Source organism: Pezoporus occidentalis, unplaced genomic scaffold, assembly GCF_034315485.1.
Source record: "Pezoporus occidentalis ecotype Australia unplaced genomic scaffold, CSIRO_AGI_Poc_V1 ctg285, whole genome shotgun sequence".
Classification (NCBI taxonomy): Eukaryota; Metazoa; Chordata; class Aves; order Psittaciformes; family Psittacidae; genus Pezoporus; species Pezoporus occidentalis.
The window spans coordinates 242,768-269,544 of NW_026914774.1; the positions used below are offsets into that span (position 1 = coordinate 242,768).

The 26,777-nt window shown below is 58.1% G+C and overlaps 4 protein-coding genes across 8 annotated transcripts in view; 1 reads left to right on the top strand and 3 right to left on the bottom strand.

Annotated features, from left to right (window-relative positions):
• Positions 1-28: 28 nt before the first annotated feature.
• ECEL1 (endothelin converting enzyme like 1) lies at positions 29-7,800 on the top strand. 2 transcript variants are annotated; one of them, XM_062625981.1, is made up of 17 exons: positions 29-772; positions 2,433-2,501; positions 2,660-2,770; positions 3,306-3,398; positions 3,615-3,739; positions 4,139-4,361; positions 4,498-4,596; positions 4,696-4,770; positions 5,220-5,323; positions 5,520-5,578; positions 5,743-5,794; positions 5,900-5,967; positions 6,061-6,185; positions 6,448-6,513; positions 6,702-6,797; positions 7,327-7,403; positions 7,650-7,800. In XM_062625981.1, the coding sequence occupies exons 1-17, from the start codon at positions 29-31 to the stop codon at positions 7,747-7,749; spliced, it is 2,286 nt and encodes a 761-aa protein (XP_062481965.1). In that variant the 3' UTR covers positions 7,750-7,800. The 2 variants fall into 2 exon arrangements, with proteins under 2 accessions (XP_062481965.1, XP_062481966.1); XM_062625982.1 differs by lacking the exon at positions 6,448-6,513.
• A 519-nt stretch (positions 7,801-8,319) lies between these two features.
• Positions 8,320-12,371, bottom strand: ALPI (alkaline phosphatase, intestinal). Of its 2 annotated transcripts, XM_062625984.1 has the most exons (11): positions 11,733-12,371; positions 11,081-11,197; positions 10,850-10,965; positions 10,463-10,637; positions 10,144-10,316; positions 9,922-10,056; positions 9,760-9,832; positions 9,540-9,674; positions 9,235-9,426; positions 8,988-9,098; positions 8,320-8,901 (listed from the first exon to the last, which is right to left on the bottom strand). In XM_062625984.1, exons 1-11 carry the CDS (start codon positions 12,055-12,057, stop codon positions 8,639-8,641), a joined length of 1,815 nt encoding a protein of 604 aa, XP_062481968.1. In that variant the 5' UTR covers positions 12,058-12,371; the 3' UTR covers positions 8,320-8,638. The 2 variants fall into 2 exon arrangements, with proteins under 2 accessions (XP_062481968.1, XP_062481967.1); XM_062625983.1 differs by having other exon boundaries at positions 8,320-9,098.
• A 103-nt stretch (positions 12,372-12,474) lies between these two features.
• LOC134167373 (intestinal-type alkaline phosphatase 1-like) lies at positions 12,475-15,500 on the bottom strand. Its single transcript, XM_062625985.1, has 10 exons — positions 15,092-15,500; positions 14,817-14,932; positions 14,569-14,743; positions 14,300-14,472; positions 14,092-14,226; positions 13,943-14,012; positions 13,694-13,828; positions 13,389-13,580; positions 13,131-13,247; positions 12,475-12,897 (listed from the first exon to the last, which is right to left on the bottom strand). Exons 1-10 carry the CDS (start codon positions 15,099-15,101, stop codon positions 12,605-12,607), a joined length of 1,416 nt encoding a protein of 471 aa, XP_062481969.1. The 5' UTR covers positions 15,102-15,500; the 3' UTR covers positions 12,475-12,604.
• Positions 15,501-17,318: 1,818 nt separating this feature from the next.
• Positions 17,319-26,777, bottom strand: part of DIS3L2 (DIS3 like 3'-5' exoribonuclease 2) — a 199,849-nt gene continuing 190,390 nt past the window's right edge. For all 3 annotated transcript variants that reach the window (XM_062625978.1, XM_062625976.1, XM_062625975.1), the window contains 5 exons: positions 22,155-22,302; positions 21,752-21,882; positions 21,506-21,610; positions 20,708-20,809; positions 17,319-17,866 (listed from right to left, as the gene is read on the bottom strand). In XM_062625978.1, the coding sequence (XP_062481962.1) occupies positions 17,768-17,866; positions 20,708-20,809; positions 21,506-21,610; positions 21,752-21,882; positions 22,155-22,302 (585 nt within the window). In that variant the 3' untranslated portion in view covers positions 17,319-17,767. The remainder of the gene's footprint in view (positions 17,867-20,707; positions 20,810-21,505; positions 21,611-21,751; positions 21,883-22,154; positions 22,303-26,777) is intronic.

Consider the following 26,777-nt stretch of genomic DNA (forward strand, 5'->3'; position numbering starts at 1 on the left):
GTGCCTGAGGGAAGCTGCATCCCCAGCCATGGAGAAGACCTACTCGCTGACAGCCCACTATGATGAGTTTCAGGAGGTGAAGTATGTGAGCAAGTACCAGAGTGGCACCCTGCCCAATGGCTTCACCCTACAGCTGGGCACCGGGGCCAAGAAACGTCGTGGGGGGCTGCCGCGCTGGAGCCGCCGGGAGGTCTGCCTGCTCTCGGGGCTGGTGTTCGCCGCTGGGCTCTGTGTCATCTTAACGTGCATGTTAGTTCTCAAGTACCTGGCAGCTGAAGGGGACAGCTACTGCCTGGAGGGGTGCCAGGAGAAGAAGGCCTTCCTACGGGCATCCCGATTCCTCAGCGCCAACATGGATGCCACCATCGACCCCTGCCAGGACTTTTATTCCTTTGCCTGTGGTGGCTGGCTCCGGCGACACGGCATCCCGGAGGACAAGCTGGTGTACGGCACCATCGGGGCCATTGCAGAGCAAAATGAAGCCAAGCTGCAGGCGCTGCTGAGCAGCCCTGTGAGGCGCCGAGCCCCTGCCTCGGCCGAGAGGAAGGTCAAGGAGTTTTTCCGCTCATGCCTGGACCGAGCTGAGATTGACCGGCTGGGTCCGCGGCCCATGCTGGAGGTCATCGGGGAGTGTGGTGGCTGGGATGCCCCTCCGGGCCGTGGAGACATCAATGAGCTGCTCTACAAGACGCAGGGAGTCTACAGTGCTGCGGTGCTCTTCTCCCTTACTGTCAGCCTGGATGAGAGGAACACCTCCCGCTATGTCATCCGGGTGAGGGCACCCTGCCCCTCGGGCCGTCCCCGCCCCAGCCACCCCCCTGCTCCTGTGACACCACTCTGGTGCCACTGTCCTTGTTGCAACGGCACTAGGCAGGTGCCCACTGTGTGGGCTTGCCCGCAGCAGGTAGCCGGGCCGGCGACAGCCCCTGTCCCTGGAGACCCCCCCATCTCCCTACTGCGGAATCCCTGTGTCAGGCTGCCCCGGGGTGAGAGTGGCACCTCCAGGACCAGGGCTGAGGAAAAGGGCAGGGGGATGTACAGAGTGAGACAGTGTTGCCTGGTTGGGTGCTGGGAACAGCCCAGAGGGCACCATGGCTGGTAGCCAAGCCCCTCACCTTGGCGTTTTGGCTACCACCAACTGGTACTCAGGGGCCAAACCCTAAGCAACGATCGGATGCTTGCCAGCCCCACAGCACTGGAACAGGGTGCCAGGGCATTTTTTCATGTCTTTGTCAGCCTTCCCTGCTCCTGCCAGCCCCTGTCCCTCAACCTGCGGTGCGACCAGGGCTTTGTCTGGCTGGGCAAGCCACAAGCTGCTTTTGTGGGTGTGTGGTGGCGGGCATGGCGACGGGCATGGAGGACCATAGTGGGGGCACAGCAATGGCACAGTGGTGGGCATGGAGGGAATATGGGGGTGGGCACAGCAGGGACATGGTGGGAACATGGCGGAGGGCGGGCACGGTGGGGACGAGGTGTTTGGGATGGCGGGAGCAGCGGAGGGCTGCGGTCCCTGTGAGGCGGTGGGCTCCCTGCTCCCTGCAGGGCTGTGCGAGCGGGGCCGCGCTGCCGGGCCGCACGTGTGTACACTAGGGGGAGCGAGTGCCCCAGAGAAAAGGTGCGGGTGTGCGCGGGGTGTGCCGGGGTGTGCCGGGGGAGGTGGGTGCGAGCCGGGGCACGGGGTCGGGGCTTAGCTGGGGGATTGTGTGAGGGCGGGATTGGGAGCGGGTGTGCGATGGGATGTGTGAGGAGCCTGGGAGAGGGTGTTTCATGTGTGCCGGAGGACTGCTTGTGCGGCAGTGCCTTTGTGAGAGGCCAAGAGGGGAGGATTTGTGATGGGGAGGGGGAAAAGAAAGGGGAGAAAGGCTGGAGGTGTCTGTGAACGTGCAGGGCAGCGCTACAGCTGGTGGGATGGGACACAGGGGGTGAGCCAGAGAGAAAAGGGAAGGGTGCGTGTGTGTCTGTGTGTGTGCATTGGGGGGTGTGTGTGTGTGTGTGTGTTAAACTAGATGATGCATGCGTAGCAGGGTGAGCATGCACAGGTGTCTGTTACGAGGGTGGAGTTACAGATACATGTGTGTGTACACATGTACGAGCATGTTCAGGTGTGTGTATGTGTTAGAGGCTGTGCCTGTGCCTGCAGGCCAGCAGTGTGTGTGAGTCTGGGTGTTGAAAGTGGGGGGGACACCCTGAAACAGGGCCCTGCCTTCTGCTCAGCACTCCCAGCCCATTGCATGCTGCCTGCTGCAGCTCCATCACCCTCTGGCAGGAGGGAAACTGGGGTACAGGACCTGTCCATGCCCAAGGCTGACTCCTGGGCCACCAGGGGTCCTGGGGCACCAGGGGCACTCTGCAATATGGGGGAAGGTGAGGGGTGCCTTGATCAGCACAGCCCACCCCAGCTCACCCTCTGCCCCCCATCTCTCCCCTCCCAGATCGACCAGGATGGGCTAACTCTGCCTGAACGGACCCTCTACCTGGGGCAGGATGAGGAGAGTGAGAAGGTGAGGGTGCCATGCCAATGCCCTAGGGACACCAGGAGAGGTACCAGCACCCAGCATTGGGTGGCAAACAAAGGGCACCCCACTGCCAGCAGTGCCAGGAGCTGGGGCGCCCTCAGGGCAGTGCAGGGTGGCACTCAGTATCCCTTCCCTCGGCACAGATCCTGGCTGCATACCGGGTGTTCATGGAGCGGTTGCTCACCCTCCTGGGGGCTGAGCACGTGGAGCAGAAGGCTCAGGAGATCCTGCAGCTGGAGCAGCACCTTGCCAATGTGAGGGGGGTGCCCATCCTGGGCTTTGGTGTGCCCCTGCCCAACCTTGGGCACCCAGTCACAGATCATTGGGGATTTCCATACGTGGTCCTAAGGGACCCTATCCCAATCCCTTTGAAACCCTCATTTCCAGCCCATGGGGACCTTCATGCCTGACCCCTGGGGATCGCATCCTCTTGAGGACCCTGTGACAGGGCCTCAGAGACCCCAGCCCCAACATCTTAAGAACCCCAAGTTCCAGCCCTTGGGGGTCCTCATGTCCAGTCCTTGTGAACCCACTCCAGGCCCTTGAGGCATCCATGCCCAGCTCTTGGGACCCCAGTCTAGGTCCTGGGGGAGCCCTGTGCTCAGTCCTCAGGTACCCAAACTCCTTGGGGACCCTATGACCAACCCCACTGTCAGCAGAAGGTTCCCAGGGCAAGGAGTCAGAAGGACTGTGGGTCAGTAGCCCTGCTTGTCCCAGAGCTGTGCCCCATCCCTGTGCCACTCACAAGGCAGGCAGTGGGATGGTGACAGCCATGCCCACCCCATGCAGATCACAGTGTCTGAGTATGACGATGTGAGGAGGGATGTCAGCAGCATGTACCACAAAGTGACCCTGGGTGAGCTGCAGCGTATCACCCCCACGGTGAGTACCTTTGGTGCCCAGCCTGCCAACCCCATATCCCCATCTGCCCTGTGCCCCACAGATGTCCCCCTGCTCCATGCCCTTGTTGCTTCCCCTGTCCAATAAATCCACTTGAGGATGATGAATCCACCCTGCACTTTTCTGGGTGGGAAGGGGAGGCTGGAAAACCTGGGGGTGGGGGTGTGTCCTTGTGCCTCCGTGACAGTGCCCTGGCAGCTCAAGTGGAAGCGCTTGCTGGACCGCATCTTCAATGACAACTTCTCAGAGGAGGAGGAGGTGGTGCTGCTGGCCACCGACTATATGCACAAGGTGTCTGACCTCATCCGCGTGACGCCCACCAGGTGAGGGGGGCTGGCACCCCCTGTGCCCTGACACCTTCCCCATCCTGGCAGAGGGTTGGAAATTGAGGTGGGCACAGGGTAGCTGTGGCTGGTGCCATTGTCATCCCCCCCCGTCTTGGGGAGGCCAGGCTTGGCAGTGGGGACCCTAGAAAACTCCTGGGCAGAGTCACTGTCTTGAGTACTCTGGTCATGCCCAGCCACCCGCTGAGCCCTGCCATGCTAGAGGTCACCAGACCCATCACACAGCAGGGAGGGACATGGTGCCAGCCTGTTCCTGTTGCCCCCAGAGGCCATGGCCACCTCCATGGCCTGCCTGGACCCTGGTGCATGCTCCCCACCCTCTCTGTGCGCCTGGGACATGACCGGTGTGAGGGTCCTGATCTTGCCCCCCATCACCAGGATTCTTCACAACTACATGCTGTGGCGCATCGTGGTGGTGCTGAGTGAGCACCTCTCCACCCCCTTCCGCGATGCCATCCATGAGCTCTCCAAGGAGATGGAGGGCAATGAGAAGCAGCTTGAGCCAGGCAAGGTCTGCCTGAGCCAGGCTAACAAGCACTTCGGCATGGCCCTGGGCGCCCTTTTCGTCGAGGAGCACTTCTCCTCCGCCAGCAAAGCCAAGGTAGGAGATACTGCCTGTGGGTGCAAAGCCACCACATCCCTCCTGTCACCTTGCTAAGCCCTACCCACTGAGGGCTGTCTGGTGGGGTGATGGGTAGTGAGGACAATGTGCCAGTGCCTGTGGTGACCCGCTGTAGGTACAGCAGCTGGTGGAGGACATTAAATACATCCTGGATCAGCGCATGGATGAGCTGGACTGGATGGATGAGGAAACACGGCGAGCAGCCAGAGCCAAGGTAGCAGCCCCCAGCATGGCCCTGTGCCTTTGCCCCCACCATGGCCCAGGGGCACATGGCATGGGGGCCTTTACTACCCCTCACTCACTTTGCCCACAGCTCCGGTACATGATGGTGATGATCGGGTACCCCGATTTCCTATTGAAACCAGAGGCCATCGACAAGGAGTATGAGGCAAGGGGTGGACTAGGGCGATGAGCGGTCATGGGCATGTGGAGCGGGGAGATTTTCTCCACATCTGCCTCAGAGTCTGTAGAGACCCCAAACAAGCCATCTCCTGGTAGCTGATTTTGCCCACCACTTGCATGGCCACAGGCACTTGGGCAGTGCCATACTGTCCCTGGGGTCTGGGATGATGTCTCCTTCTCCACACCACACTCCCCAGAGCTCAGCTCTGTCCTCAGCAAGGGACACCAGTATGGTCCAGGAGCCCCATGGAGTTGACGGAGATGCAGCTGACCATGGGGGCACAGAGCATGGGACATACTCATGCAGCCACATCCAACTCACGGCCACAACCCTACATCCTCTGTCCCCAAAGCTCATGGGGGTGGAAGGATACCCCAGCCCTACTCCCATACCCTTGGGGCTGGCATTCCTCCTGACATGGCTGTGTCCCCCAGTTTGACGTGGATGAGAAGACCTACTTCAAGAACATCCTCAACAGCATTGCCTTCGGCATCAGGCTCTCAGTGAAGAGGATCCGGCAGGAGGTGGACAAGTCCGCGTGAGTATTCCCTTGCCCTGGAAAGCATGAGGGCACAGTGTGGCTGGTCCCTATGCCCAGTTGTACCCCACAGGGTATAGGCAGGAGGGCACATGGCAAGCCAGGAATACCCCCCGTGTCTGAGCTGCTCAAGGGGGTGGCATTTCCATGCCCAGCCGGAGCCCCTGCAGCCTGGCATCACTCTCTCTCCTTGCAGGTGGCTGCTGCCTCCCCAGGCGTTGAACGCGTATTACCTGCCCAACAAGAACCAGATGGGTGAGACATTGCCCAGCCCCTTGGGGTTCAGCTCCCCAGGCTGCTGAATTTGGGGAGGGCCTGGGGTGGTGGTGGGTATGGTGCAGGAGCCCCTGGCGCTGGGTGATGCTGTGGGTGGGTACAGGGCAAGGTACCGTAACTGCAATGCTCTCCTGTGTCCCCAGTGTTCCCCGCTGGCATCCTGCAGCCCACCCTCTACGACCCTGAGTTCCCGCAGTGAGTATGGGGCTGGAGCATGGCTGGGGGTACCAGGGCAGGGGATGGGGTCACTGCCATCCCTGCCAGCACTTCACCCTCTCACCTCTGGTGCCTGCCTGATAGGTCACTGAACTATGGTGGGATCGGCACCATCATCGGGCACGAGCTGACCCATGGCTACGATGACTGGGGTGAGCACCCCCACACCTCATGCCATGCGGGGCGTGGGTAGGCAGGACACCCGGGTCCCTTGCGGTTACCAGTGGTGGTGGTTGCCTCGGCAGGGGGACAGTATGACCGGCACGGGAACCTGGTGCACTGGTGGACAGAGCAGTCGTACAGCAAGTTCCTGAAGAAGGCACAGTGCATTGTAAACCTCTACGACAACTTCACTGTCTACAATCAGAGGGTGAGGCCTCCCTTGCCCACCGGGCAATGCCCTGGCACACCCTGCCCCATGGCGGGCCCCTGCTGCTCCATCGCTGGGGCTGGGTGCCTGCAAGAGAGCAAGGCTCTGCCCTGAGACCCAGCAACTCATCACAAGTCAGCTGGGAAATTCCTCTGGACACCGGGTGGGAGCAACTGAGGCACAGTCTCGGTCGCAGGGTGGGGATGGGGGGGATGCCTGGAGAGGGGGGTACCTCTGCTTACCCCATCATCTCTCTTGGCAGGTGAATGGCAAACACACACTGGGGGAGAACATTGCTGACATGGGGGGGCTTAAACTCGCCTACTACGTAAGTGTCCCCTCGAGGGGTGTCATGGCCCCGGCAGGGCCGTGGGGTGGCTGCTGATGGCATCACCCCTGCAGCAGGGAGTGGGCAAGATCTGGCTTGCTGATTGCTGGGAGGTTTGCATAGAGGCAATTCAGGGCAGGCCTGGGGGGATGCCCAGGCAGTGTTGAGGGCCACCCTCTGTTCTCCAGGCCTACCAGAAGTGGGTGCGGGAGCATGGCCCAGAGCACCCCCTGCACCACCTGAAATACACACACGACCAGCTCTTCTTCATTGCCTTTGCCCAGGTGAGCCCCTGCCCTTCCCACATGTGGCATGTACTGGTGGAACTGAGGGTGTCACCCTGTGTTTGGCCAGTGGCCCAAAGGGACAGGGCGAGAGCCCTGAGGGGCCTGGTGCCCATGGTCAGGAGTTGGGCTCAGCTCCATCAGCAGGTCCTGGGCTCAGGGTATAGAGCTCAGCCCTGCAAAGATCACCCTGCATTGCCCCATTGTTCCTGCAGACCCTACATAATGAATACATGGCCTACTCATCACCTCCAGAGACCCCACAGTAACAAATGCCTATGACTCCAAGCTTCTAGGAGACCCTACAGCCAGGCAGCTCACAATCCCAGGAGGCCCTACAGTAACAATCATGCCTCCATGCTCTTGCAACGCATCTATACCACACACACAGGCTCCCAGGAGACCCTACATTAACAGCTACAACCAGGGCATTGCTGCCCTAATACCCCAGCAGCATCTATTCCCTGGTGGGTGACGGAACCCAGGATGCCCCATCTGGCTCACCAGTGGGAACCTTTCTCCCCTGCAGAACTGGTGCATCAAGCGGCGATCCCAGTCCATCTACCTCCAGGTGCTGACAGACAAACATGCCCCAGAGCATTACAGGTACTGGTTGGCCCCAGAATGGAGGGGGGATAATGGTGGATGCCAACCTTCCCCATAGCTGGTGGTGCCAAGCAAAGTAGAGTGGGCACCCCTTGGAGTGCTGGCACCAGCAGGCTTTGGGTGGGCATACCTGGGCAAGGGGATGGGTGCTGCTGGGCTGAGCAGGTGCCCAACCGGGGCCCATGGCAGTGTGTGTGTGTGGGGGGCATGGTGTGCCCAGCTTTGTGTTACCTCCTCTCCTGGCAGGGTCCTGGGCAGTGTCTCTCAGTTTGAGGAGTTTGGACGTGTTTTCCACTGCCCCAAAAACTCACCCATGAACCCGGCGCACAAGTGCTCAGTGTGGTGAGGCCAATCCCCCCTCGAAGGCTGGCATCCCCCATCCCCATCCCTGCTGCAGTGCCACACCTCCTCCTCCTACTCTCCAGGCAAAGAGGGCACCCCTGGGTGACATGGAGGGTCATCCTCTGCCCCCAAAGATAGGCACCTGCCAGAGGGGTGGGGGCAGCGTGGAGACATTTGGGGCGAGCATGAGCTCTTGTGTGGATGCAGCTGCCCCCTGCCCATCCCCTTCCTACCCCTGTGCCCTGCATACTATGGGGGTCCTGAGTCCCCACAGAGGAAGGAGGGAATGCCCAGACTCCTGTGTACCCCCTCTTCTGTCCTCCCATACCAAATCCTTCACCCAGCCCTGCCACATCCAGCCCAGCACCAGTCGAAGCAGGGAGAACGAACCAGACACATTGTGGGGCTACCCCACACCAAAAGCCTCCCCCTGCTTGGTGCCCTCTCAGGCACCCCCCATGCCAGCTCCTTCCTGTTCCCGCATCAGCCCTGCCAGCGGGTGGGCAGAGCTTGTGGCCGGGTGATGCCAGCCTGCCCCGGAGCGTGGGGACATGGATGCCTGCTGTATTTGTTGCTGCTGTTTCTGGTCAATAAAGCACTGGATATGCCAGGCGGGTGCAAGAGGCCGCGGTGAGGGCACGGGCAGCAGTGGGCAGCACCCCCAGCCCTGCCTGCACAGCATGGGGACCCACACAGCGCTAACACAGCTGTCTCAGTAGCATCACATTCCATATTTATTAAACACTCAGCACCTGTGCAGGTGGTGTAGGGGCCCCCCATTCCTGGATATGGTGCCTCATGACTGCCATGTCCAGATCAGGGATACTCCAAGAAGTTACCATCCACCTGTGGATGCCGCAGCAGTAGGGAGGGGGGAAAGCAGGGCTGTGGGGTCAGTGGAAGAGGGGCAGGAGGACGGTGGGGAGGAGCAGGGTCAGGAAGGTGGTATGGGCTCCAGTGGCAGAGTTCCGCTGCTGGCAGTCAACATAGGGTTCGAGGCAGGCGGCGTAAGCCATGGCATGGGCCACATAGGTCTGCTCCTGCACCCCGTGGAAGAGGTGGGCCATGGGACCCTTGGCCAGGATGGCCACATCCTCACCACCATGGGACTCCGACTTGAGGGGCACAGCCGCCTGCTGCACGTAGTCGAATTCATCTGGGGAGGGGAAAGGAGGGAGTGAGGGGGATAGCAGTGGCCCACAGCCCTATCCCACCACCCGACCATGATCCCTGTGCCCTCACTGGCTGTGGATTCATTCACGTTGGGCCGAACAGCACCCAGGTAGCCTGGCCCGTTCCCATAGAGGATGGCTGTGTAGCTCTTATTGTCAGCAGCTTTTCTTGGAGCCAGACCTGGGGAGAGGGCAATAGTGGGTAGTCTGCCAAGAAATGCCCATATCATCCCTCCAGCTGTAGCCAGGGTGTCCCAGAGCTGGCAGCGCCTGCCATAGGACTGTGCCCCACTTTTGGTGGCTGGGCAGAACTCTACCGAAGATGGAGGTGCCACGCAAGGCGTAGCCACCAAAGCTGAAGACGTGTGAGTGGTCAGCGGTGACCACGGTGAGGGTGTCCGCCTCATCTGTCAGGGCACCCGCCCGGTCGATGGCCCGGTCAAATGCAATCCCATCCGTCAGCGCCTTCTGGGCTGCACCTTCGTGGTGGCCGTGGTCAATCCTGCCACCTGCAGAAGGGCATCCAAGGTGGACTGGGGACTAACGGCAGCACCCCAAACTCCTAACCCTATCCAGGGATGTGGGACCCCCCTCCTCTTGCCCACCCCAGGTAAGCACTTACCTTCCACAAAGAGGTAGAAGCCTTTGGGATTTCTGCTCAGGATGGTGATGGCAGCCTCTGTCATTTCAGTGAGCGATGGGTCCAAGGTGGTGTTACGCACCAGGTCATACTTCATGTCCATGGGTTCAAAGAGACCTGGGAGGGGACACATTGGGAACGGTCTCAATGCCTGCATGCATCCTGGTAGCTGTCAGATCCTGGCATATAGGATATTTGTTACCCATCAAGTAAGTCACGCTGGGGTCAGCAGCTGCAGCCAGCATCTCTGTCCTGTTCCAGACATAGCGGGCACCCTGTGGACAAATCCCACAGAGGGTTAGCAGGTGATGGACCCCATGCCTGAGGATGATGGGCAGAGGACTGTCCCTGCTGCTTTACCCACCGGCCGTGCCTCCAGCCACATGTTGATAAGGTTTTTCCCGTCCCCCCGTATCCCATTCTCTGTTTCATAGGCAGGATATTCGGGGTCCGGCGTCCCTGCAGGGGTCATGTATATCCTACCACCCCCCATGATAACCTGGAGGGGATGAAATGGATGTAGTGTCAGTGGGAGTGCCGGGGGGGATCTACCCTTGCTCCTTCCCTCCCATGCACAGGCACTCACGTTGATGTCAACATTGTGGACCATCTGCCAGGCGATGTCCTTGCAGCCTTGGAGACGGGCCTCCTCGGGTATGCTGACATCTGCATACCAGTTGCGGTCCACCACATGGGCATAGGCCCCCGAGGGCGATGCATGCTGCACCCGTGATGTCGTCACGATGCCCACCGCCTTCCCTGCGGCCCCCACACACATGAGGCCCCAGGAAGGTTGACATGGTATCCCCCACCACCAAGCCCCGGGATGCTCATGGCACAGCAGCCCCTGGTGTCACAGCCCTCATCCCCAGTGGGGTCCCTCCCAGCTCTGCACCCCCTGTTACCAGCTTTGCGGGCTCGCTCCAGCACTGAGACAACCTCATTGCCTGCCGTGGTGTTGCACTGCGAGAGGCGGGCAGCTGCACTCACTCCTGCTGTGTGGTAGTTGCCCTTAACCCCGCAGAGGTAGGCTGTGGAAGTCGATGCGCTGTCAGAGACAATCCGGTCCACACTGTACGTCTGCCAAGGACACATGCCAGGCTCAGAGCAGGGGACAGTTGGCAGAAGCACCCAGCGGGCTGTCCCCCTCCCAGCACCCCACACCACACTCCTTTGCTTACCTAAGGACAAGTGCAGGATGGGCAGGGACCCTGTGCACCCCATATGTGCATCTGTGTCAGCAGCCCCACTGACATCACCCCGGCCCCGTGCCCCGTGTGGTGGGAGTTTACCTTGGAGAGAGCCACATAGGGGAAAGAATCCAGGGCGAGGGGGGTCTCAGGGCCCAGCTTCCCCTGCTGCTGCCCGTTTAGAATGCGGGTGGCCGTGATGGAGGGGACCCCGAATCCTTGGTGAGAAGAGAGGGTCCCAGTCACCCTCTGGAGCAGGTGCCCTCCCTGCATTCTGCTCCATGGGGCACTGCTCATGCCAGCCTCTCTGCTGGGTGTGCCAGTGGGACTCACCATCTCCAAGGAAAATGATGAGGTTTTTGGCTTCGGTTACCCTGGGCTGCAGCTTGAAGGAGGCCTCAATGGCTGCGGCTGCCTGCCTGTTCCAGAAGGCTGGATCCTCCTCCTCCACTGGGACAGGGCAGTACCTGTCAGCCCCTGCTCACCAGCACCTCCATCCCTGTGGCTCCTGCATCCCTCGGGTACCCACATCCACTGGGGACTTGTTCCCTGGGCATCCACATGCTGAGGCCTCCTCCAGCATGGACTGAATAGCTCAGGGTACTGTTTGGGGTGGGGGTAGACCATGTGAGCTTGCACCCACTGCCTGCCCCAGAGATCCTCGGGCAGGGAAGGAGGAGGGTAGTAAAAATGGATACAATGGGGAGTTATCTGGCAGGTGGGATGGGGCCAAATCCATGGCAAGGAGGGGATGCTACAGCCACTTTCCCCAGACCCTTCCAGCCCAGAAACATGCAGAAACCTGATCCCACAGGGAAAAGCTGGTCCAAGAACCCCAGAAAAGCAGGGGTAAATCCATTAACCATTGCAGGGCTAGGAAGCGCCTGCTCCTCTCCCCAAACCCTCCTTGTGATCAGCCAGGCTGGTGCCCTGCTGGGTGCCCTGCTACAGCCAGCCAGGTGCACATCCCCATCCTTGTCCCCACCTGGGATGACAGCAGTGCTGAGCTCTGCCCGAAGGCCCAGGCAGAGGATGAGGAGCGCCGGGAGCTGCATGGTGAGATCCGGTAGCCCAGCACCGCTGGCAGTGTCTGCATTTCTAGCAGATCTGGGGAGGGACTTTGGACTGGTATCAGCCCTTGCAGGGTGTGTGGAGGTGTTCAGCATGTCCCCGATAGCCCAGTGCCAGGCATCCAGCACAAAGGCCATGGGCTGGGCTGCTGGCGCCTCTGTGGTGCTGCTGGGGTATGGACGGACTCGGGGCACAAACAGATGCAGGGGGCAAGAGGATGGGCAGTGCCTGGCAGGCATCACTGCCTGCCCAGCCTACAGTGCTGTGGTGCCAGGCACGTGGATGCCCTGGCACAGGGTGTCACAGGCAGCACTGAGCATTGGACCTGGGGCAACAAGGGTATTGGAAGCACCTGGGGTCACTCCTGTACCAAGCCCAGCACTTGTGCAATAAATCCATGGATGTGGACTAAAACCCTGCTCCTTGTTCAACCCTTGCAGAAAGGTACCAACACTTGCATACTGTGCCCCAGCCTGATAAAACTGGGGGGGGGGGAACATGGCCTCCTCTCACCCTTGTTTCATCACCCCCTTTACCCCAGCGCTTTTCAGTGCTGGTCCCAGGGAAACAACTAGGAGCCATCACCACCTGGGGAAACAGAGGTATGGGGCAATGCCTGAGGAGGTGACCACTGCTGCAAATCCTTGCACTGCAAATGGAGTCAAACAACTGTGTTTTATTGCATTCCTTGATCCTGGCCATGGTGGCGACTCGGCTGCCAAGACCCTTGATGGTGTGGCGAGGGGAGGGGGCAGGCAGCTGAAGTGGAGCTTGGCTGGGGGGGTCTCACTCTGAGCCCCCCACCACGTGGGCAGCCACACAGAGGGCCAGGAGGGCGAGCAGGGGCTGTGGTGCACACTGGGTGCCACGGGAGGCCCTGCGGGCTGCGCCACATCCAGGCTCAGTGGCGTAGGGCTCGAGGCAGGCGGCATAGGCCATGGCATGGGCGATATAGTGCTGCTCCTGCACCCCGTGGAAGAGGTGGGCCATGGGGCCCTTGGCCAGCACCACCACGTCCTCCCCGCTGTGGGTCTCCACCTCCAGGGGCACAGCTGCCTGCTGCCTGTAGTCCTTGTCCTCTGTAGGAGAAATGGGGCTGGGGGCAGCAGGCTCTCCTACCCATCTCAGGGATAGGCAACAGCTTCAATTACCCCAGCACTGGGGCAATTCATGCCCAAGTGACTCCTGAATGACACAGTACACAGGGACTCCATGCAGCTCCAGTGGCCATGCCTATGGGATGCTGCCATCAGCCACCTTGTGCCCCCATCCCATCCCATCCCGTCCCGTCCCGTTCGCAGCAGATTCCTACCTGCAGCGCGGAGGCTAGGGGACGGGCGGCCCCCATTGCGAATGCTGTAGCCAGGACCGTTGCCATAGAGGATGCTGGTGTAGGCTTGCTTGTCCTTGGCTTTCTTGGGGGCCAGCCCTGGCACAGGGAAAGACACTGTCACCTCCTGTCCCAGCCAGGTACCTCTCCCCAGCTACCCATCTCAGCTGGCTCAGCCTTCGGTGGGAGTAAAGAGGGAGATGGGAGCAGGGATGCTAACCACCTCTCCCTGAGACCCACCAAAAATGGAGGTGCCACGCAGCGTGTTGCCCCCAAAGGTGAAGACATGGGAGTGATCAGCTGTCACCACAGTCAAGGTGTCGGAGGGGGAGGTAAGCTCGCCTGCGCGAGCCACTGCCCGGTCCAGCATGACGGCTTCCATCAGTGCCTGCTTGGCCCGGCCACTGTGGTGGCCGTGGTCAATCCTGCCACCTGCACAGGGAACATGGCTATCACCCTCTTCCTGGTCCCCTGGGACACCCTGTGCTCCAAAGACCCGCATCCCACCCCAGCCTCAGCCACACTGCCCAGCTGAGGCTACTCAACTTCCACAAAGAGGAAAAAGCCTTTGGGGTTCCTGCGCAGGATGCGAATGGCCTTCTCTGTCATCTCCACAATGGAGGGGTCTGTGGAGGTGTTGCGGTTTAGCTCATACTTCATGTCCTTGGGCTCGAAGAGGCCTGGGGAAGTAGGGTGTGGGGACATCCGTGACGGGGCTGCTTTGTGCTCCTGCCAGCAACCCCAGAGCAAGCAGGAGGAGAGACTGCTGGTGGTGCAGGCAGTGATGCTCTTACCCATCAGGTGGCTTGTGGAGTCATCCTCGACTGCATCCATGCCCTTCTTGTCCCAGACGTAGCGGGCACCCTGCCAGTGGGAACAGAGCCGGTGCCAACAGCACATGCAGCATGCCTGGCACCATGTCCCATCCACACGGCTGTGGTACCTGCTTGGCATTCAGCCACTTGGCAATCAAGTCGAGGCCATCCCTCCTGGTGCCATTCTGAGCCGGGTCCTCTGGGTACTCGGGGTCTGCAGTCCACTTGGGGGTCATGTACATCCGCCCGCCACCCAGGATCACCTGCTGGGGAGCTCAGCAGACCCTCTCAATGTTCCCCATGTCCCCTCCCTCCCATGCTCGCTCCCCAACTCACATTGATGTCCGTGTTGTGCACCAGCTGGTAGGCGATGTCCTTGCAGCCATCCCGCAATGCCTCCTTGGGCATGTTGGCATCGGCGTACCAGCTCCGGCTGGCCGAGTGGGCATAAGCTGCCCCTGGGGATGCGTGCTGCACTCGCGTGGTCGTCACGATGCCCACCGACTTGCCTGCAGCGTGGGCAAGCATTTACAAAAGAGCCTGTCCAGCCCTGGGATGGCCATGCCATGTCAGGCTCTCCTTGTTGGGTTGCCTGCTGCTCCTACCTTCCAGCCTGGCCCGGTGCAGGACTGAGTCCACCTCGTTGCCAAAGGTACTGCGGCATTTGCCGTAGACAGCTGCCCCACTCAGCCCCAGCGTCTTGGCATTGGCCTTCACCCCACAGAGGTAGGCTGTGCCTGTGCCAGCGCTATCGGGCACCTGCCGGTCGATGGTGTAGGTCTGGAAGCAAGCAGGGGACAGTGGGGCTTTGTACAGGGGGCACCAGGGCCGCCCCCCGTGCTGCCCCACTCACCTTGGCCAGGGCCAGGTGGGGAAAGGCCTCCATGGCCAAGATACTCTCCTCGCCTGAGCCACCAGCCAGCTGCCCCTTGTAGATCCGAGCCGCCGACATGGTGGACAGCCCCATGCCTGCAGGAACCACAGTGTGGGATGGTAAGCGGCTGGGGCCTGGGACAGTCCTGGCCTCCTCTGGCATTGCCCCGTACCAGCTGGGGAGGAGAGAACCTGCACCAGCCCTGCCTTCTCACCAGCCATGTCCCCTGCCTGGCTGCAACCCGGGGGACTCACCATCACCCATGAAGAGGATAATGTTTCTGGCCCGCTGTGCCACTGGCTGCAATGCCAGTGCCGACTTCAGCCTCCTCCTGGCCCCTTCATTCCAGTAGCCTGGGGTCTTCTCGGCATCTGGAGGCAAGAGCAGAGCTGGGGATGTGCAGAGGCACTCGGCAGCCTGAGGGTCACCAGGGGCATCCCCTCCCTGGCACCAGGGTGTGCATCTCTACCCAAGGTAAATTCAGTTGCTCTGATCTCCCTCCATGGAGGCCTCAGAGGGTCCAGGAGCCCTTTGGGGATCAGCCTGGTCTTTGGAAAGCTCAGCATTGCCCAGAGCCCATCTGCAGAGGGGGAAACTGAGGCAGAATTTGGTAGGAAAGTTCCCTGGGCCTTTCAGGAGAAGGTCTGACTGGGGCATCAGCTCCCTGCATGAGTGTGCAACGCCTGAGCAACTGCAGCCAGTTGCGGCTATTGAGACACTTGATCCCAAGCCTGTCAAGGGCAAGAGGGCAGCGGGGCTGGGGGAACAGGGACAGGGCCTGCTTTGGTGGGGACTGAGACAAGCCCATTCAAAGGCTGGGGTCTCACACCACCCTGAGATGCCTAGGAGGGTTTGCAGTTGCTTGTATCCCCACAGGGAGGTGAATCCTCAGGGAAGTGACGCCAGCCCCGGCGCCCACCCCCCAAGGTCTCCTACCCCTTTTCCCCATGTCCCCTGTTACCTGAAGTTGCAGCAGCGGGCCAGACGAGGAGGCAGAGAAGAAGGCAGGTTCCAGGGAAGAGCGGACACCCCATGCTGCCCACCCCAGCTCTCTCCTGGAATGCTGCCTGCATCCAGGGCGGGGGACACAGCCCTTTATGGCCCTTTCCTGTCCCACAGGCGGGCCCCTCCACAGGTGAGACGATGAGGTGATAACATTGAGACTATCTCTCAGCCCTGCCCAGGGCCCTCCCAATGCCCCCAGCCCCCCTGGGGCCATCCCTGCCCCCCACCAGCGAGGGAGGACCTCCAGCCCTTCCCTGGGGACCAGAGCACCCAGTGGCCCCCAGCTCCCATGGGGCGGCTGCCTGCGGGACCCCAGGGAGCGGCAGGGAGGGTGCAGGGCAAAGTGCTGTTTTTGCAGACAGGCTGAGCTGGGCCAGGCTGGACTGGCCTTGTTTCCAAGGAGGGCGATATCTTGCCTTTGGTGTCAGTGTCCTCGGGTCCTGTCTCCCAGGGGACACAGTCCCACACTGCCTGTCAGGCTCTGGGACCAGTGCCCAACACACGGGGCACAATGGGGTAGCCTATGCCAGCTCATCTGCACAGCGAGGTAACCTGCTGCAGGCAGGGAATAGCCACATGTCACCAGCACCCAGTGAGGAGCAGGAGGAACAGGCTGCTTTCCCCAGCTCCCACCTCGGAAGGTAACATTCATGTGCGGTTGCACCAGGCCATCTGGAAGGATGCCACCAGCAGCACAAGCCCTGGGGACTGCAGGTGACCTTGATGCTGTTTGCCAGCTCCTAGAGAACGTGTTGTACCCAGCCCTGACCCATCCCAGGGTCCAATCCCCAAACTGAGCCAGGCAGCCCGGGTTTGGCCAGCTCCTGGCTCCTGTAAAGGGCAGATGTGACTGTGCCAGGGCCACATCTGTCACCACTGATGAGGTAAAGCAGGCCCCCCTCCCTGCCTGGCATGATGGATCCACTCCTTCACTTCAGACATCATCCCTCTACCAGCCGCTGCTTGTGGCTGCCCAGCCCTGCAGGGGTGATGAAGTGATGAAGTGGAGCATCAGGGCCCATGCCTCTGGAGACATCTTGCACAGTGTTGGCGAGGGACATGGGGATGGGGAACAGGCAGTGATGCCTGGAGATTTCAGAGGAGCTGGTTGGTCCATGAGGGGCTGGATGCTCTCTTGAGCAGCAAGAAGCAAGAACACGGGCTGCAGGGCCCTGAGGGAGGTTAGACTGGAGGCCAGGGTGTGAGGAGCTCAAGCAGACACCCAATGACTCATGGCGAAAACTCAGACTGAGGGATTAGCTGCCAGACCAGGAGCCTGAAGCACACATCAAACTGATCCCCCGTGCTCTCCAGCCAAGCACATCCAGGGATGGGTGAGGTGTCAAGGCCACTTGAATTTCATTCAGGGAATCGGCAGGCAGGGGAAGGCATGAGGCTGCCCGGGAGATGTTACTGCTGGGATTCATGGCTGGGGCAACATGGAAGAGACAAAATAAAACCTGCACAAGCTCCCCATGCAGCTGCTGACCCAGCTTTTATTTCACGATACACAACCCTGTGAGAAACCCTCCTGCATGGCCCCATGGCTGCTTCCCACTGCATCCCACCTGGTTGGAGATGGAGCCAGCCCCTCTCCTCTCCTGGGGACACACATCCCCACCTGGCCCTCACCACGGGCACCCATGATAGCTGGGAATGAAAACCACTGCCTTAAAAACCAAAATCAAGCATCAAGCTAAAACACCCGAGAGCAGAAACGCCCTCGCCTGTGGCAGGCTCAAGCCCTGAGCCCTGCTCCCGGCCAGTTAAAATACGAACCAGAAATAAAATGGCATCGTTTTTTAAACTGAGAACCCCTCAGTGGGGGTTCTCCTCGTGGATCCCCTATGTCCCAGCGGGTGCCAGTGCGGGGCCTAGGAGGTGAGGAAGCGCTGGCAGTGGGAAGCACACACAGTCCAGGGTGCTCACTTCTCCGAGCTCCGTCTCTTGAGCAGGGCGCTGTACTTGAGAGGGACACCATCTGACCTCAGCACCACCTCCACCAGCGTGAAAATGGTGATCACCTTTAGCAAAGGACAGAAAAAGGGAGAGAAGAGATGGTTTTGGCATCACACCAGGATTTGTTTAGAGCTGTGCTGGCTTTTGCTGACTCAGCTGCAGCACCCATCAGGAACTGGGGACCGGGGCAGGACAGTTTCAGATAGCTCTGCTGAGGTCCAGGGTGCTCCTGGGGTTGGACACAGCATCTTCAAGGGCAACACCACCAGGCTGCAAAGCCAGTCGGGGAACCCAAACCCACCTAAATGGGCCTCCAGAAACATCCTCAATTATTCCAATGTGATCAGGCCCCACTCTCGTTCTCCAGAGAAGCATGGATGATTGTGCCCTTGGGTTTGCATTCCAATCTCACCTAAAGCCTGCCCCTGTCTCTCTTCTCCAGCTGGAGAACGCCCATCATCCCTTAATGAAGCAACTTCATGCGCATTCCTGTGCAACCTGCTCTTGGTGGCCCTGCCTTGGTGGGGGGTTGGACTAGACGATCTCCAGAGGTCCCTTCCAACCCTAACGATTGTTATTCTGTGACCTTGCCCAAGCACCAACAGTAACCTGTGGTGAGAAGGGTTTCCCACATCACACTGAGCATCCGACAAAGGAACAACTCTCCAGTGCTCCCACAGTGAGAAGGGAAGGGAGCACGATGGAGAGAGAGAGAGACACAAGAGAATAAAGATCTCAGAAAATCAATCCCTCCTGTTCAGGAATGCGCTGCTGCCTGCTGCCACCTCCCCGCTCCCTGACTGTGCAGATTAAGAAGCATAAAGTATTGATCATGTCTATCCACAATGAACAGTTAATGGCTGGCAGGGACACTGGGAACGGCCTGCCCTGGGGCCGTGGCCAGGCATTTGTGGACTTCACTTACTGGAGCCTGTCCTCAAGCCCTGCACTGGAGCAGGGCTGAATGGGGCCATCTGCTAGGGGCTAACCCAAAGGAGAAGTGGGCACAGAGCCAGAGCTGTAACCTTGTCAAACCCTTCCCACCTCATCCAGTGCAGATTAATCATTCAGAGCAGCGAATCTCATTGAGACTTAAACCTATCACAGTGGCCAGCGAGGAGCAAACTACAGGGAAATCCTTTTGCAGATGGCTGCCCAGATAGCTGCTGGCTACCTAGCACCCTGCTTGGCTCAGCTGGCAGCAGTGTAGGAGGTGGAGGCCATGGGGCAGCCCCCCACATCTGAGGGAGTTAAACGGGCATTATCAGGGCTCTCCCTTGCAACCCTGCCTTGTCCCTTCCATGAACTGCTGGGGAACAGCATGATTTCACACCAAATCCCCTGAGTCTTAGATCCACTTCATAGTCAAGCCCTAAGTAATGCACACTGAAGTCCTGACCATCTCCTGGAGCTTGTGGAGAGATGAAGCCAACACCTCCCCTCTGTGGCAGGTCCAGCCAGCCCAGACCCCTGCACAGCTTCCCACAGCCTTCCCCGATGCTCCCACTGCCTGGCCATGATGAGCCAAGAGAGGAAGTAGAGGCCAAGTGTCAGTGTCAGGGTCAGGCAGGGAGCAGGGAGTGCTCAATGCTTTGGGGTGTCCAGGTGACATCTCCCATGGTTCAGCCCAGCTCCAGGGGATCCCACGGTTGGGGATTTACCAACTTGGGAATCTATTTGCTCAGAGGACAGTGCAGAACCTGCTCCCAGGGGAGGGCTCCAGTATTTTCTTAGAAGGTGTGGAGGGTTCACGGAGGAGTTGCCTCTACTGCTGAGTGTTTGCTTAACCAGAATGGGCCCTGCTCATGCTGGGGCATCATTTTTCATATGGGCCCCTGCTAGGGAGTAAGTGATACCCGCTCTTGGAGGAAAGGAGGAACCAAGGCTACTTCGGGCTGCATCCTGGGGCCTTCTCTGAGCCCAGCTGAGAAAGGAAAGCTGAGCTTCAAAGGGAGGGAGTCCTGCAGAAATGCCTGCAGCAGCTGGGGAGTTCTGCTGGCTCCGAATGGACGTCTGGGAAGGAAAGGACTCCCAGGACACGCATCACATAGCTGGGAGGGTCAGCCTGACCCTGTATTGGGACTCCTTTTTACCCAGCCCTAGGTGAAGAGGGATGGGTTGTGCTGGGCTTGCTTGGAAATGGGGTTCATGTGTAGAGCTCCTGGAGTGGAGCAGGGACAGGCTGGAATCCAGCACTCCCATCCCCACACAGGCAGTAGGCAGGGATCACAGCAGTCAGCACAGCTGTGATTTTATAGTGATGCCAGACAGAAGTTGGCAAAGAAGCACCACTTAATCAAGCCAGACAAATGTGATTGCTCCCTTTGATTGAGTTACCAAGTTAATAGATAACAGGGACACAAGAGAGAGATTTCTAGATGCTGTTAAACCATTTGACACTGCATCTCAGGAATTCTGACTTAAAAAAATTCTTCCTATTCGGGTCTCAACCCTGTCACAGGGATATAAACACAAAGGAAGGATTGTGCCAGTGAGGAGGCAAGGAACACCAGGATGGGAGGAAGGTGCTGCTTTAGGCCTGATCTTATTTAACATCTTAATTGATGATCTGGAAGAAGGAAGAAAACAGCATGTTAATTCAGTTCCTGGAGGAACCTGAATTGGGAGACAGGGCACACAGCAGGCAGGGCAGAGTCTAAGGGCCACGAAGGGGTCAGATGAGGGGGCAGTGATGGGATGGAGGATTTGGATGGCAGAGGTTGAAGTGGAGGTCAGGCTCGCTGGGGAAGGGACACAGAGGGACAGCAGGACCTGACAGCCTGGGAGGCTATCCTGCCTCCTGGAGCTGTCCCTGCAGACATCACAGACAGGATTCTCGTGTTGCATACAGCCTCCATGCCAGCCCCCATGTTCTTGTGAGCTCATCCCCTGCACAGTGGTCTTACCTGGGGCACAGATTCCTGTTCTGGCTCCTCTGGCTCCCACAACAGTGTCAGCTCTGGTTTCCTCCCCTCCTTCCGGAAGTGGAAGCCCATCAAAGGCAGCGCCTGAAGCGAGGGAAGAGTCTTGGGAACAGTCTGTGGCCCTGACAACATCCCCCTGCTCAGCTCTGCCCCTCCATCTGCGGGTGGGGACAATGCTGCTTTTGCCCAGCACACTGCCTCTGCAGCTCTTTAACAACCAGCATGCAGCAGCCCATGAGCCTCAGTCCAGCACGTAAATCAGGGATTGCTGTGATACACAACATATATCATGCTATATGTCCTGTTTAAAGATGCAATTGCAAGCCATATAACCAGGTTATTAAGAGAAGATGCTGTCACCAACCACAGGTGCTGGCCTACAGTGGTGCTGACACAGCCCCAGATACACCACCTGATTAAATGAAATGAAAACCAGCCTCACTCCCTTCTCTCACTTCAGCTCCATGTTGATCTCTGTTCCTCTGAATCTGTTTTTATTCCCTTTTTACCTACACTAGATCACTCCCAGCACATACCAGGGAGAAGCTGGTCCTCAGAAACTGAGCTGCTCCAGACCCCCCTAGCTGCTCATGCCTACTCAGGGCAGAGGGATGGAAAGGAGAACCCATGAAGGCTCCCTCCCCTCCAGCTAGCCCAGCTCGGGTGCAGCTCTGCTGGCACAGAAGGGCACGAGGACAGCCACTGCCTCCAATGATGCCAGGCTGCTGCAGCCCTCTGGTGAGGCAGCATTGGCACTAACTCACACTGGTGAGTACTTACATTGCAGTAGATGCGCTTTTGGACTCCAAACTTCAGCACCAGGACATCAAAGGCCTCGTTCAGAACACCCATCACCATGGCCTCTGACTCCAGAGGACCACACTCCTGCCAAAAGACAGGGCTGTCACCAGACTGTTTGCCTTCCCCAAGGCCAGCGAGGCAGCCCCACAGCCCTCTGCCTAGTGACATCTAGGCTGAGCCTTCATGAGGAAATCCAGAGATGACTTGGGGTATCTTGGCTCTTACCCTAACGAAGATGCTGAAGAAGAGGTCAGCACTCAGCTCCTGCACCCTCTTGGAAGCCATCTTCCGGTCGTTGCTGTGATCTGCCTGTCTCTGGATTGCCTCTTTTTCCATCTTGATAGGGGGGCTGGCACCTGGGAAGGCAACAAGTGACAATGATGTGCCCATGCTGCCTCCTGCTCTAGAGTCATGACATGGCACCCTGGACCCAGATGCTAAGCTCATCTCCGTGTCCCTGTTATTTGAGAGCACCCACATGTGAGGGAGCTGCCCCATGAGATGCAGACTCCAAGCACCCATCACCCATGTCAGCCAAGGCATGGCCTTGTGCTTCCTGTGCTGGGCACAACCACCCCTTCCCCTTGCAGCACCCAGAGCTGCACCGCAGGCAGCTAGTGGCACCCACCAAGTGAGGTGGAGAGGAGACGATGTACAATGATGTCTGCGTAGCGGCGGATGGGCGAGGTGAAGTGAGTGTAGAAGGGCACGTTCAGGGCGTAGTGGTGAAAGAGGGTCTCGTCCTCCAGGACACCGGTGCAGAAGTAGAGAGCCATCTGAAAGGGGTGACAAATGAGGGAAGGGTGTGAGCAAGGATGGTGGCAGAACCCTGCAAGAGGCTGGAGGGGTCCATGTCTGTGAGACAGCTCCAGCAGCTGATGGTCCTTCACCTGCTGGGCTGTGCAGGGACAAGACGGGTGCTCCAGGAACTGAGCAGAGAGCAAAGTGGGCAAAGCCACTGCAGGGACCTGCTGCCTGCCAGCTGACCCTGCCTGGCCCCAAGGACTGTGTTAATTTTCACGTCACACATGGGTTTAAGCATTCTCCTTCTTCTGCTCAGGCCCTGGTGCTCATTCTCCACCCCCCATTTTCCAGGGGAGAGCCCAGTCTGTCCTGTGCCCATTGCGGATACTCTCCCAACAAGGGATCTTGTAGAGCAGCTCCTGCGCCAGGCTCTTTGGTTCTGTGTCCAGCTGCAGGCTCCGTACTCCCATTGCGCCTGCTTGGAGAGCACTGGGGGCTGGGATGAGTAGTTCCTTCATGCACCAAGGAGGAGGAGACAGCCCCGCTGTGATTCCTGCTGCTCCATCCCACACCGACAAGCTGGGAAGCCGAGTGGCTGGACTGCCCATCTAAACCAACACCTGGGGCCGTGTTGGCAAAATGCTGCCCAGCAGCCTCTTCAGCAGGAGCCTCTCCTGGCTGCACCGCTTCCGTTATCCCGTATGTTACGGCTTTTATTTTTACATCTGTGAAACACCAGCCTGCAAGGCTGGGAAAACAACGGGGGCTGAGCCCAGGCGGGGAGGGGAGGCTGTGCAGGTCAGGGGGGTTGCGGCAGGGTCACGGCACAGTGGCGATTGAATGAACCCATTTAAAAATAAGAGTAAGTGATTTAAAAAAACAGGAGTAGCCAGCTCTGATTACAGGGCCGTCCTGGGATCCACAGTTTGAGCAGCTGTATCCTCTGCTCTCCAGCCCAGCGGCACAGCCAGCTCCTGCTGAGCAGCAACGCACTGATCCGGGCAAGTAAACAGAGCAGGTTAAAAAAAGCAGCATCAGTCCCGGCCTTATTATGAGACCCAAGAGCTGGGATAGGAGCTGTGGCGGCTGCCAATTTCCACAACCCAGAATTAAATTGTTTCTGATAGACTCCATGAAGTACGGTCTCCACTCAATTAGCTCGGCTCCTACCGAACAAGGCTCTGCACAGTTGGGCAGGGAGACACGCCAAGTGCTGGAGGCTGCTGCAGAAGAAGATGAGCGCCCTTGTGCAGGCAGACAGCATGAAATTACAGGGGCTTTATAGGCACTTATGCTCCTGGACAGAAGGGAGGAAGGTCCCTGCAATACCAGGTAGGTAGAGAACAGACCACAGATTAATATCCCTGCTATAAGAAAGCTGCTGGGAAGGGCTCATCCTTTCCCTGCTTTGCTTTTTCCCAGAGCAATCCCTGCTTTGTTTCAAATGAGAAAAGATACTGAAGGTCCTGTGCTGCTTGCTGTTGTCTGGGGCACTTCTCCCTGATGGATGTGCTGGCCAAACCCAGCTGCTATTGAGTCCAGCACCATTTCTGACACCCTTTTGGCCTCTCATGACCCCCACCGAGGTTGGCATCAGCTTGGGTATCATTCCAAAAATGAAATTCCTCTGGGCTGTGGTACGGTTACACACTGCAGGGAGCCTAGCCTGACAAGTATCCAATACCCATCCTTCCCACCATGACAGCACTACCCAGTGATATCAGCCCAGCATAAAGCAGATGTTTTCTCATTAGCAGTTTTGACTCACAAGTGCTCTCCAATCCCCAGGGTTTGCCACAATCCCTGGAGAACCATGAGGAGCCTGGAAATAAATCAGCCCCAGCCAACCAGGGGTCGCTTTGCTCTCATGGACAGATTGAATCCCCAAGTGACTGAGCCTCTGAAAAATGGTATGTTGTCACTCCTTCATCTGTTACAGGGCTCCTGGCATGGCAATCCAGGTGCTCCCCAAGACATATGCATTACCGGTTGCTTCTCATCTCCTCCTCCAAGAGTCTGACGTCTTGACAACCAGCATGCAATGAAGATGGAAGATGCAGTCTTTGCACAACCATGGGTTAAACCTGTCAGCAGCTTATTTTGGCTGATTTAACTGCAGCCTTGTCCCTGAGACACCAGTTTTATCACTGGGAGCTAGCTGTGTGCAGGGATATGGATGACTCCTCAGCACCCTGACCAGACGGTCTCGCCATGCCATCTGTCAGTTCAATGGCCCAGCCCTTGACACCGGCATGGGCCCCCATGTAGCTGTGCTCCACAGCTGCCAATGCTCAGATTGTTCTCTCCCCCATGAAGGACCATGACATTCAGAAACAATTCTTCTGCCTGCTCTAATACTGGTGGTAGACAGCAAAAAATCCTCATCCTAGGGAAAGCTCCTTCCACCCAGTAGCTGTCTTTTCCAACGGACACTGACACAGCCTGAAACTACCTGTCCCCTGCATTTAGCAGAACAATGGTGGGAATCTGAACTGCTCAGGATTTGGGGGAGCTGTGAATTCACCCACAGCGAGTGTGGTCAGGGACCAGCGACTGCAGAGAGCAACACTGATGTCTCTTGCCCCCACAGTGTCATGGTTCTTCCTCATAGACTGGAGGTCATACAGACCCACTCCTGTGAGCACATCCTGGGGCAGATTGGAAAGTGCCCCTAAAGACAGGAGCAGAGTGCCTGCTCACCTGGCCAATGGCTTTGGGCAAGTCTGAAACTCCATTTACTAACTAAAAAACAGTTCAGCAAACAGCCAACTGCATAAGCTCATCCCAGGATCAAGACAGATTTCTGCTTCTTCTGGCTCACGCACCACTTCCAGTAATGAGAGCACCCCATCATGCACAGCACTACCATCCTGCCAGGGAATGCCAGCACATGGGAACACTGCTCACTGTCCAGATACAGGCAGTCCTGCAGGGCTGATGGGCTCAGCTGTAAACTAGGTTTTGCCTATTCTGGGAGTGTGCCAAACAGCAGGTTTGCCAGGCATGAATGGACTGCACACCATACCTAAACACATGGGCACCTTGGCCTTCTAATGATGAAATGAGTCTAATTTCTGCCAAAATCATGTCTTATGGAATATCTCCTTAAGAAGTCTCTCTTTCTTCTTCCACAAACTCCCTATCTGGTATCTCAGAAGATTTCATCCCTAAAACCTTGCTACCTCTTTCAAGTACAGACCTAATGTACTCACAGGGCTAAACCTTAACGAGAGTAACTGGGAAGGATCTCAAAGCACACCTACCAGATCTCCAACCACAGCCTTAGGAGACCACAGAGGCAAAGTCTCAGCAAGTCAGTGGGTCAGTGGGTCCCAAAAAGCTCATCTCCTTCATGCCACTGCAGAAGCAAGTTGCCTTCTCCTTGCTCATCCGTTCTGGCCAGCAGCCAGGCTTGCTCCATGTGCTGCTGCAGGCAAAGCCCAGGCTTGTGTCACAGTCAGCAGGAACAGAAAGGGATCCCAAGAAATTCGTGCCACCACTGTACCTTCCGCCAGAAAAGGAAGATGTGACAGAAGGGACCAGGACAAGCCGAAGCAGGACATGGGATCTGGGACAACACAGCCAGCTCCAGAGGAAATTCTCTGCCCTTTACAAAACAGCACTCCTGAGGTGGACCCATATACAAGGGGATGGTTTACTAAATGGCTTCAGTCCCCAATCCAACCTGCAAGCAAGCATTAAGTCACTGAAGTACAGCAGGACTTCAGGAAACTGCTAATGGGTAAATTGAGCAAATAAGCTAATTAGAAGAGAGACAGTCAGATGAGTGATGTTGGGAAGATGATTCATTCCTACAGCGATAAGCTAGCCACAACAGAGACCATTTCAGGAACGTGCTGCCTCTCCTTGTGGGGTAGGAGTTCCCTTAGAAGAGGCTGTGCTGTGCCCAGCTGCCAACATAAAAAAGGCAGATGCCTCACGAGAACTTTTTTTGGTGGTGATAAGCATCTGAGTAAGTGTCCTGAGCTGCAGATGCACCAAACTCGACAATTAGTGAGTGTAAGCAGCACAAGCCTCCATTGCAGAGACCTGCACAGAAGGTCTCTTGGTCTGGATGGAGACCAAAGGGTTTGCAGAGCTCTCCAGAGCTTTTCCTGCTTCTAAGAGCACGTGTCTGGGTACCAGACAGTGGTCAGTCCCACACCCCTACATCATCCTCACTCTTGATTCCTTCTTTGGACTAATTGGGATACCATGATGTGAAGAAATGGCACAAACATGAACCATGGAGCCTGCCACAAGCTCTTTACAGAGCAGGCTGGGTCCTTTGTGAGTTTGCCAACATTCTGCATGCAGCTTCAAGGGTGAAACATCCCAGCCAGTAATAACAGAGGCACTATGGAGAGTGAGGAAAGACTCAGCCTGACTCCACTATCCATGAAGTTCTGTTGCATGGGGGACACCTTCAGTGCCAGCTGCATGGGCTGGAGGCACTGGGGGAAGCTGCTGGCAGCCCTGCAGCACCATGATCAGTGATTCACTCTCC